Here is a 12,606-nt window from a genome sequence, read left to right as displayed (position 1 = left end):
ACAGGGGGAGGGGCGTATGGTTTAACATCACAGCGGTAAACCATCACCTTGACCTTTTCAGGCAATGAATCACCCTCAAAGGCCAAGATAAAGGCACCGGTAGCAACCCTGTTGTCTTTGGGTCCCCTGTAAACACGCCGAATTAAATGTACACCCCGCCGTTCTAAATTGGCGCAGAGTTTGTCATCAGACTGCAAGAGGAGGTCATGATGGAAAATAATCCCCCAGACCACGGTGAGGCTTTTATCGGGAGTGACAGAAACAGGAATATCACCCAGCTTGTAACATGCGAGTATCGCTTGGGATTGGGCTGGAGATGCTGTCTGAATCAAGACTACACCGTTTCGCATCTTGGACAGCACTGTCACTTCTCCTAACTTATCCTCAAGGTGTTCAATGAAAAATTGAGGCTTCGTAGGTAGAAAAGGGTCCCCATCAGTTCTGCTACAGACTAAAAACCAAGGCGAATATGGCTCTCTCCGTTCTGTAGTTCTATGTTCCTCCCATGGTGTAGCGAGGGAGGGAAACAACTTAGGGTCATACCTGTCGGCACTGTATTCTATCTTGCCATTCTTAGAGACTGCTGGTGTCGTATGGTCACTAGCAAGAGGTGACTTAGCCGAAGATTGCGGGTCATCCACCCTGATGCAACCCACTCCAACCAGGGGCTCTCCCCACGGGCGTCACCCCGCCACAGCAAAGGCCAACTGGCATGATGGCTGTTGCCGGGAGTCCTGATGCCCCAGGAAGTCAGGCATCTACTCCTTGGTGTACGTGGCGAATGTACAGCTTAGGCATCAGCAGTGCAATCCCTGTGTTGTCGGGGGACTACCACCAAGTGGGTACATGATGGCCCCACCACAACAGACTGGCTACTGTGCTGGATATTGGATGCAGAGAAATCCAATATTGTCATGGGGGCGAAAGAGGACAGGAGACAATGGAAGAAGATGACATACCCGGAAAGTGTCCTTGCCCAAATAGTTGAATCGCAGGTGGAGATGCAAAGCCATGACAAGAGATTCAGCAGATCGAAAATAAGGGTGCTTGTGCACCACGTAAGGAGTCCTTCCCCATATGGCCCGCACTTCTGTAGAATTTTGAAAGTGGCAGGTCAAACCATAGGATGAGACCTGAACTCATTGGGCCAAAAAGTCAGAGACTCCTCTTAGTCGCCTCTTACGACAGGCAGGAATACCTCGGGCCTATTCGAACCCACGGACCCACAGGGGGAGTGAAGAATGGACTGCCATTCCCCAAGAAACCTTCCAGCACCTGACTGAACATATGCCTGCGAGAGCAGAAGCTATCATCAAGGCTATGGGTGGGATATTGAATTCCAGCTTACCCAATGGAGGGTGCCAAGAACTTTTATGTCATTTTCAGCCAGGTGTCCGGATACTTTTCATCACATAATGTATAAATTTTTGGCAGAATGTGAATATCACATTTTTTCTTATTTTTCAAGAAAGATCATTCAAAGTTTAAAATGATAACTACACAAATATCAAAACGACACACACACACACACACACACACACACACACACACACACACACACACACACTACTCTACTGGTGATTAAAACTAAAACACCAAGGCGGTTATCAAATAACAAAGTAAGATTTATTCTGTGTTTACAGTATAGTAGGGACAGAGGTGTCCACAAGAGTTATTTCACCTATAAAATTTAGTTCTTGTAGCATGACCTGTCTCTAAAATGGAGGAATTAACTTATATAAAAATTTTACAGTCTGCAGTGCTAGCAGTCCATGGTGCTCCAGGCAATCACTGCACTGTTTATACGGATATTTGTCTTACTCCAAACATGCCTGTTTCCTGACTCAAGAGAATGGAATGTGACTATACAATCCTGCATGGTCAAGTGAACAATATGTTTGTCCTCTTTGGCATCAGTTACATGGAGTCACAAATATCCCGGATTGCGTTAAGTACAGCCCTCCTGAAAGCATCGATTCTATATTCGCTCGACAATCACTGGGCCCCAACCGACACAAGCAACAATTTCCAAGACCACAAAACAATAAATTGCAGTCTTGAAAGGCCACGATCCTGTCGAATTCCAACATATGCTTCCAGACTTTTCTAACCCAGTTCATAACATGATCTTCTCACAACCGCCAACATTCCATGCGATTTCTGAAAGAGAAATTCAATTCGTAATCTTTCCTCATAGCCAAACAATAGAATGCATTATTCCTACCTACCTTGTGTAGCTGTACTGAAATGCTAATCACCTGATAAACTGAAATTGACACCTATCAGTTATCCTTGTCTTTAGAAGCATTTTAGCATATATACGTCACATAAAAGTGGCCATTTTGATAGTCTGCGGAGGGGGGGGGAGTAATACATAACTGCAAATTACTTCAGATATTTGACTATGATCTTCAGATGAAAATGACAGCAGTTTACATATACAGCTACATACGCCGGATTTTTTTCTGGTTAAAATTCCAAATTTCCTGTGGCCACCGAAAAAACCTATTTTAAGTTCCCATTTCAATTAATGGTGATTATTCTGAGTAATAATAATTTGATACATCAATGAAAGTACACTGTTCTAGCATAACGTCCGCAAAATTACAACTCAACAGTGTATGTACAAAAATTTGACAACTACGGTACATGTGTCATGCTCTTAATTTGATAACTGTAATAGTAATAAATTAACACAACTTCGATAATGTCGTAACTTACAATTACCAGTATTTCTGTAAGTACTATGACTATAAAAAACTGGTCTCCAAACCATGGTTGTACAAGCATGTAAACACTGCTCCTTTTAGTTGTGTGTGTCTGAAAAGAGGGTCTTTTCCTTTTGTTCTTGGTATACTCCATATCCTGTGGTTTGATGGTTCTATCCATGGACTTATTTTCGAGACTTAAGTTCCCATGCTACTTTATTTTCTGAAAGTTATCTGTGAAATTTGGAAAAGGATACACAAGATGTATTCAAAAAAGCAACGGGAATTTGAATTAGTCTTATTTGCACGATTTTTTCACTGTTGTGAAAGAAATGATGATGAACGGTAACAGAATTACAATCAAAGAAGTCACTGATGATGATGCTGACATATCAACTCATTCATGCCACAAATTTTTTTATTTTATTTTTGAGGGTTTTTATTATGAAAAGCGTGACACCAAAATTTGTCCGGAAACAGCTGAATTTTGAACAAACATAGCAGAAAAAGCAAATTTTTTAGAAGTCACTACATGAAGTGTACAACTATGCAGGATGAAGTCAACAACGATGCAGAACTACTGAAATATGTCACAACAGGTGATGAAGCAGGAATTCATGGATATGATGTTACAACTAAAGCTTAATTCAGGTTACCTTCCATTCAGAAAGCTGTTGCACTCAGCAACTGTCATATTGACTTGTAAATTATAGATTGCAGCGATCAGTCATCCTTTTTAAATTTTATTGTGCAGATCTAGATTTCGGCTAGAAGCAAGGCATTCTCAATGCACTATTATTTTTGCTCAATCCATGTAATGCCTGTTGGTTGGGCTTCATCCACATTTCATTGAATATATTCACGTATGGAAGTGAAACATGGACGATAAACAGTTTACGCAAGAAGAGAATGGAAGCTTTTGAGATGTATTGCTACAGAAGAATGCTGAAGATTAGATGGGTAGATCATATAACTAATGAGGAGGTACTGAATAGAATTGGGGAAAAGAGAAATGTGTGGTACAACCTGACTAGAAGAAGGGATCAGTTGGTAGGACACATTCTGAGGCATCAAGGTAACACCAATTTAGTCTCATGGAGAGAGACCAAGAGACGAATACAAGCAGTTTCAGAAGGCTGTAGGTTGCAATAGTTACTTGGAGATGAAGAGACTTGCACAGTATATTGTAGCATGGAGAGTTGCATCAAACCAGTCTTTGGAGCACAGACGACGACGACGACGACGACGACGACGACGACCACCACCACCACCACCACCACCACCACCACCACCACCACCACCAACAACAACAACAACAACCACCCTATAAAATTAAAGTACTATGTGGTTATCATTTCCATGTAGAAAATCCAAATTAGACAGACAACATATGAGGCGTGTTTTTTAAGTAAGGTCCATTTTGTTGTAGACAGTAGTAGTTCACGCACATACTGCAACGAGTGCGTGTGTCGTGTAACGGCATGCATCGGGAACAACTGTGCTCAGTTTCAGCTCTGCAGTTAACCTGTACAGTTCTGTTCTGTGCTTTCAAAATGTTTAAGACTATCAACTCGCGCGCTGTTTGTGAGGTTCGCTCAGTGATACGGTTTTTGTCAGAAAGGAACTTGTCTGCTGCAAAAATTCATTGACAGGTTTGCAAGTGTATGGTGATACTTTTATGAGTGAAAGTAAAGTGCGTAAGTGGGTAGAAGAATTCAAAGATGGCCGTGACAACATCCATGATGAGGACCACTCCGGTCGCCCATCTTTGATTACAGACGATTTGGTGGCTTCAGTTGAAACGAGGATTCGTGAGAACAGGCGCTTAATAACAGGTCTCTCAAACAAATTTCCTGACTTGTCAAGATCAGTGCTTTACAACATTGTTTATGAACACAATCATGGAATTGGTGTTTTGGGATAGGCATGGTGTATTGTTGGTCGACTTCATGCAATGAGGAACCACTATCAATGCAGAAGCATACTGCCAAACCCTGAGAAAGCTATGCAGAGCAATTCAAAACAAAAGACCTCACACTGCAGGTCAGACCCGCAATTTATTGGACAATTTTGGCTGGGAAGTTTTAGACCACCCACCCTACAGTCCTGATCTTGCGTCGAGCGATTATCATCTGTTCCTCCACCTCAACACCTCAGTGGCAACCGTTAACAATGACGACGACGACGTGAAACTGGCAGTGAACTCTTGGTTATCGAAGCAGGTGACCAAGTTTTTATGAAGATGGTGTTTTAAAATTGGATGAGAGGTATGATACGTGTTTGAACAAACTTGGTAACCATGTCGAAAAACAGAGTGAACTGCATACTTTCTGAAAATAAATTTACTTTTTTGAAATAACTTTTCATTGCGTACTTAAATTCAAATGTACCCTAATTAAAAAACGCACCTTGTACATTCTTTTATCATCCAAGTCATGTTAAACTTTGGCCAAAATTATAAGAGAAGTGTGCACACAAGCATTGTAGACATATAACCATGTATAGCAACTTACAACACTATTATATGCCATTAGACAAACTGACTAAGTTTACAGTTATTTAATATACAAAAGATAACCACAGAACAACTAAACTGGATAATTCTGAATTGGACACACCACAAGGCCAATAATCACCTGTTCCAATCAAAATACAAGTGACATGACTTGTAGGAACACTTTTCAAATCCCAATGCTTTCATATTCATTTGATTTAATTTTTTCTGCTCTGCTAAAAGCTACATCATTTAGATTTATTCTTCTGGACTGGTGGTACAGTAAGCTAATCTCACAGAAGACTTTCTATGCTGTATCAAATCTTTTTTTTTTTTTTTTTTTTTTTTTTTTGGTCTGACTATCAACAGATCTTAATCAATGAAAAATAAATTTTCTACTGATCCAATCTTTACATTTTTTCCTCCTTGGGTTGGATTGTTTCTACCTCTGTTTGGTGTTTTCTATATTATGCAACTGTTACTTTGAGCAGTACTCTTTTCTTACATGCCTCCTGCAACATTAACTTAATTTTGATGGAGGTTTTCTATCCCACCCTGATGCATGATGGTGTCACAGACTTCATAACATGTGACAACTAACTGCTCTTTCATATTACCAACATACTGTTTTCATAGAGAAGCATCACTCTTCATTTAATTATGATAACTGTGTACATGAAGTATTCAAACTTTTTCCATCCAGAATAGCTTCCCAGAAGTGAAAACCATTTTTCTGTGTGGCTAGGTCCTCAATGAATCAATTAATTTTGTGTGTGTGTGTGTGTGTGTGTGTGTGTGTGAGAGAGAGAGAGAGAGAGAGAGAGAGAGAGAGAGAGAGAGAGAGAGACTCAAATCAAGATTAGTTTCAATAAGGTTGAGATGAAGATTACTGGCAGTTTTGACCACAGAGATTAGAGGAATATTTTACTGTCTATTTTTTCAAGCAATGCTCTGTAATTTTCTGAAATTGAAGCAATTCTACTGTCTTAATGTGTGACATACTTTCAGTCACTTTTAAGTGTGAAATCCTAAAGAAATAGGCCTTGCAAGGAGCAACAACAATATTTATACATTTGATAACAGTGGTTGACCCCATATAAAAATAAGTGCTATGGTAATAATTTACTTGAAGCACAACACTGTGAGAAAATCACCAAAGTACAGACATGTATTAAAATTAGTAGAATTTGATGCACTGCTTTGTCTTCCCTTATTACTGACACAACAAGGAATTCCTCTCCAAAGCTCTCCACAACAATTTATAACTGAATGACTGACTACAACTTCAGCCACCAAACGCTTGAAACCCTATCAGGCCTTTCAAAACTACCCAATATTTCTCTCACTTCTCAGATAAAATTAACTTCCCTGATAGCTCCTGGTTTTCCAGACAAACCACCACCCTGTGAAAACTCACATAAGAGCAGAATAATCCTCTACCATGAAGCACAATAACAGCCAGAATCTGCCAGCTTTTGTAAATTACGATGCAGGTTTCTCGATAATTTAGTTGGCATAGCGCAAGTTACGAATAAGTCAGGAAGTAGCAGTAACCTGTAAATATTTATAGCCTCAGATGAAGGTTTTAATCTAATCTGTCTTTCCTTGCTGCACTTTCTTGCCTGTACCTGTTTACTTTTCACGCGTAATTTGTGTGTGTGTTTCTTTGGTACCTTTGATACGGATCACTTGAAATAATACTGATAAGGCTAAATTGATTCGTAAATGAGTTCATATTAAAGATACATTTTTTACTTCCACTAACCAATCACCTGGGCAGGACTGTATATTATGTTGTTGTTGCGGTTGTTGCTTATCTTCAGCTCAAAGATTAGTTTCATGCAGCACTCCATACTATCTTGTGCAAGCCTTTTCATATCCACATAACTACTGCAACCTATATCCACTTGAAACTACTTACTGTATACAAGCCTTGGCCTGCCTCTACCATGTTTATGCTTCACACTTACCTGCATTACCAAACTGATGATTACCTGATGCCTTAAGATATGTCTGATCAACTGATCCCTTCTTTCAATCAAGTTGTGCCAAATTTCTTTTCTCCCCAATGGGATTCAGTATGTCACTAGTTATTCAATCAACCCAACTAATCTTCAACAGCCTTCATTTCAAAAGCTTCTATTCTCATGTTGTCTGAACTGTTTATTGTTCATGTTTCACTTCTGTATAACACTACAGCATACACACACATCCTCAGAAAGAGACCTATCAACAGTTAAATTAACATTTAGTGTTAGTAAATTTCTCTCTCTCAGAAGTTATTTCCTTGCAACTGTCAGTTTGCTTTTACATCCCATCTACTTTTGCCATCTATAGTTATTTTCCTGCCCACAAAAACTTATCTACTACTTTCCGTGCCTCATTTCCTAATTTAATTTCTTCAGTACTACCTGATTTGATTCGATTACATTCCATTGCCCTTGTTGTACTTTTATTGATTTTTGTTTCATATTTTCTTTTCAAGTTATTTTCAAGTTATTTTCAACTCTGCTGACCTGATCTTCCATGTCCTTTGCTGTCTCTGTCAGAATTACAATGTCTCCTGCAACCTCATTTTTTCTTAAATTTCTCCTCCACAACTTTAATTCCTTTTCCAATTTTCTCCTTTGTTTACTTTACAACTTGCTAAATTTACAGACTGAATACCATAGGGGATAGGTGATGACACTGTCCTACTCCATTCTGAACTACCACCTCCCTTTCATACCCTTCAACTCTTATAATTGGAATCTGGTTTCCGTACAAATTGTAAATAACCATTCACTCCGTGTATTTTATCATCACTACCTTCAAAATTTCAAACAATGTAGTAAAGTCAACATTGTCAAAATCTATCTCTAAATTTACAAATGCTTTAAACATAGGTTAGCCTTGCCTCAATCTATCTTCCAAGATAAGTCAGTGTAGCCTCAAGGGATCCTGTATTTATCTGGAACCCAAACTGATTTTCCCCCCAAGGTTGAAGTCTATGAATTTTTGGTAATATTCTCAACTGTCTGTGCCTGTCTTCTTTAGAATTAGTATTATTCTTCTTTCAGTCTGAGGTTATTTTTGCAGTCTGATATCCCGCACACCAAGTAGAATAGTTTTGTCATGGTTGACTCTCCCAAGGATGTCAATAGGCCTGAGTGACTCTCATGAACTCCAGGAGCATTGTTTCGACCTCGGCCTTTAAATGCTCTGTACATAATGTAAGTAAGAATTTATCAATAGCAAGTATAATAGAAATCATAAAGACTTCAAAATCTTCTCAGAAACAGAAGTCTTTCCTTCAGAATCAACAGCAAATACTAATATGTCAAAAACCTCTTAAACTATTTCTTTCAGTGTGATACAGTGCTATTGCCACTATGCCGCACAGTTGAAAACTAGATAGGAATGAATTCTTTGTATGTTAAGATGTCCAGCAGTAGTCCTCTTTATATGCAGTTCTGTTTACACAAACATATTAAAGATAATTCTATGGCAGCCTCAGAATGAAGTATGACGATATACTTCATGCACAACCAGGAGGCATTTTAGAGTGGGCTGTGTTTTATTTTAATACTTTTTGTTTTGCATGCATGCATTAGTATACCGTATTATTGTTAAGTACATGAAGAGTCATTATTTTTAAAAGATCTGTGTAATTTGAAATTTTGATAAGACAGGTTTCCGTGCCAAATTTTTCAAATTATTACTTTTGAAAAATGAAAATAAATGGTCTATGACCTTTTATTCTTTGACAGGGTAGCAGAAAATGAAAATCTGACTTTCAGTAGCAACTGGAGAGGGTAAAAAATAAAAGAAATGTTAAGTAGAAAAAAAGAACTGCTACAAGGTAGTATCCACGAACAAGAAGTAGGTCCTCAGTTGCCGGATATATTAGCAACAATTTAGCAATATTTGATGTTTCTGCCACTCTGGAGAATTTTACTTCTATCTACATCTGATTACTGGCAACACGTGTACACTCAAAGCATTTTTATTTAGAAAATTTCCGAGGCAGGCCAGCACCCATAGTGTACGGCACAATTTTTGGGTTTCATCAGCAATGCAGCAACTGCCTACCGATAAAAGAACATGTCTTGTTTTTTTCCACCAGGTAAAATCATTAGTACCAAAGAGTAGAGACCACATGATGCTGGCCACAATAAATTGTACAACACTATCATAAGTTATTTCTTTTATTATTATAATAATTATTATTATTGGTATTAGTGTTAACATCATATATATAAAAATTGCCATTAGAGAGATATGATTGGAAAAACCAGGAAGCACCATTGGTGTAATAGCAAACCAAGATTTAAATTTGATAAGAGTACCTTTTGTATTTGGGATGTGGTGAAGTGGTACTATATATAAAGTGAACCAAGTGATAGGGTACAGATCAATTAGTTATTGTTGAAGCAGTAGGTGGACATTCATGTGAACCAACACGATTATGTTATTACAGAATTTGACAATTTCTCACAAAATAATTATTTTTAAATAAAATACCAGATTTTTTTCACCAATGACCACAAAGTCCACTTCCCATTTAGAGGCAAATTATAGATGTGGTATCTGTGACAAGTGCAGCAAGAACATAAAACAAAAACGCAACAAAATTGGTGAGGTGGCCAGAAAAAAACTAAGTGTGTATAAAAGCAGGGGAGTGACTGCTCATTTCAAGAGCATATCACCTGACTAAAATCTGAGTGCAGCAAGCAATGGTACATGAGTAACCCAAGATACAAATGTGGATGTTCAAAGGTCACAATCATTTTCAAACACCGTATTTGGCTCTATTGTGATACAGGATTTGGGGCAGTTATGTAAGGATTGCACACAAGAAAAACTAAGGATTGAGTTTAACACGCCAATGAAGTCTTTACAAGGTTAACACAGATGGACAAAGGAAACCTGAAGAACACACAACAACAACAACAACAACAACAAGCTTGTCTCTCACCTTAAGTGATGACTTAGGTGTGGTGTGCAAATCTCTCCTCCTATATAAAAGTTTGAGTTTGCACTCAAGAGTACCAAGTGATAATGGTGCGTGGTACCGGAATATTGCCCAAGTTTCCGGGGATGGCAGTCACATGTGGGTGAGGTATGCTTGCTTGTGTGAATGAATGTGTGTGTGTTTCCTTTTCTGACAAAGACTTTGACCGAAAGCTGATGTGTAAGTGTCTTTCCTTTGTGCCTGTCTGCAACTCAACATTTCATGTTTATGGTGAATAGCAATCTATCTCTTCCTTATGTGGTTGATCTTCATAAATAGTCCTACACAGCTACAAAATCAAAGTTTTTCTACACTTTCTGCTGCATGGTATAAATCCATATTCACAAGCTTTTGATAAATTTCTCCTCAGCCATTATCAAGTGGCAAGTCACGGAAGAGAATGCAACTAAAAGCTTGAAGATACTGAATTATCTCACGTGTCTGGAGCCCAAGAAGTTTAAATATTGGTACTATTTCTCTGTGACTATGTTTTAAGTAATCATTATTGACTTGTGTACAAATAATCAGCTTCTAGATACATAACTGCAAATGGGAGTAAAATGGTGAGACTGGTAAATTAAAAAATCGAGCTAATGTACATGCTTCTTACCTCTTCGACATAAGGACAAAGCTGTTAAAATATTGACAGAGAAGCTAAAACATACTAACTGATATTATTCTGGAATGTTGATTAATTTATACAAAATCTCATAAATCAATAACAGTTCATTGGAAATGTGTGTGCTATCAATGTACAGATTATTATAGGCGAAATTTCTGTTCTGGGGGGAAAAATAATATGGAATTAGATTTATCTTTGTTGTAAATATAGATTTATGAAAATGAACAGCTCTTATCAATTAAAATGCAAATATGGTGTGGTTTAATTATTTAAAGAATGAGAAACAACACTCACCTTTTCTTGGTTTATTGTGAATGTTTATAGCTTGTGTATGATAACTTTCATCTCCACCAGACTGAATGCACACCAAATGTGAGTCAGCAGAGAAACTAAAATTTGCAGCAAATGCCAAGACATGGTCATTTGAATTATTCAGAGCACGTGTCACCTACACAAACCAAGGGGGGAAAAAAAAGAGATTTAACAAACACAGAAACTTAATTGCAAATGTTTTAAATTCAGAGTCATGAAGCTGTAGTAATCTATGAAATCACAATATAATGAAATTAATCCCCTGAAAATCAAAACATGACACACACACACACACACACACACACACACACACACACACACACACACACACACTCTTCTGATTTTCTTTAAACTGTTTAAGAAGCTACTAATAAGAAATATAACATACAATGCATATAGAATGAGCTAATAATTTCTACACATCTGAATACACATTATACATGTGATTAATGTAAAACTTTTAATTTTTCTTGGTGTATAAGATGTTCAAACAACATAAGGGAATGCAGCCAGGGGAAGTTTTCGACTAGCCACCGCACATCCAACGATGACCAATGTCAGAAGCTATTGATGGTGAACGTTAGTTACCAAAGCGTGAGCAAGTACATTTACTCCATCCTTTTGTCATGCGACCAGGGAAAGAGCAGGACCCTGATCAGAATTTAAGCAAAAATCTCTGCCTGTATTTATGAGGTCACTTGCTAATTTAATCTCAACTGCTTTGTTAAGAACAATATCACAATGGCTCGAAGCTCATAACTGAAGATCTATGCTGCTGTACTCCATAGGATGACTGGTATCAGTGCAATGTTCTGCAATAGTAGATTTATTAAGCTGCTGAAAGCAAGAGAGATGCTTATGCTCTACACACTGATCCTCCACAGTCCTGATGGTTTGACCAATGAGTGACACATTGCAACTGCATATCATATAGAAGATACCCACCTTACACAATCCAAGATCACCCTTTACAGACCAGAATTATTCCAAAAGACAGTCATCTGGCTGCATTGCCATAAGTTGGCCAAAAATTTTATAAACAGGAAGAAACTCAAGTTCCACACTATTTACCCCTGTGGGAAGGATAAGTATCACTTCTTGCAGGAGTTCGATAATTTCACAGTAGAAGTAAGACTGCAATGTGCAAACCCCCCCTCCCCCCTTTTTAATACTGTGTACAGACCACAATGTTATTCAAGCATTCGGCATTTGCATCATGTTAATTCTCCTACTGCTAATTGCATCAAGTACTGGTTTAGATCCTGTTCGTGCAGGGATACGCTATACTCAGCGACAACTGGAGTTTGTTTCTGTGGAATTACTTTGGCTTTATTTTACAAGTGCTTCAACAGTTTTGGCACTGGCTGAACGGTCTGACTGAGAATTTCATTCTTCTACTGCTTGACATTCGGCTAAGTTTGAATGTGTCCATGGCTCAGCCCAAGCATTTGCCAGTTGTTTATTTTACTAGTTTTGC

At 38.2% G+C, this 12,606-nt stretch overlaps 1 protein-coding gene across 1 annotated transcript in view; it reads right to left on the bottom strand.

The window, feature by feature from the left end:
* The window catches only part of LOC126248002 (zinc finger FYVE domain-containing protein 9), a 383,986-nt gene that overhangs the window by 62,958 nt on the left and 308,422 nt on the right, over positions 1 to 12,606 (bottom strand). The window contains exon 14 of the mRNA XM_049948584.1: positions 11,112 to 11,265. Within this exon, the coding sequence (XP_049804541.1) occupies positions 11,112 to 11,265 (154 nt within the window). The remainder of the gene's footprint in view (positions 1 to 11,111; positions 11,266 to 12,606) is intronic.

The sequence above is a fragment of the Schistocerca nitens genome, chromosome 3 (assembly GCF_023898315.1).
Source record: "Schistocerca nitens isolate TAMUIC-IGC-003100 chromosome 3, iqSchNite1.1, whole genome shotgun sequence".
In the NCBI taxonomy this organism is placed as follows: domain Eukaryota; kingdom Metazoa; phylum Arthropoda; class Insecta; order Orthoptera; family Acrididae; genus Schistocerca; species Schistocerca nitens.
Note: the sequence above shows the minus strand (reverse complement) of the source record. Positions and strands in the feature narration are given on the sequence as shown.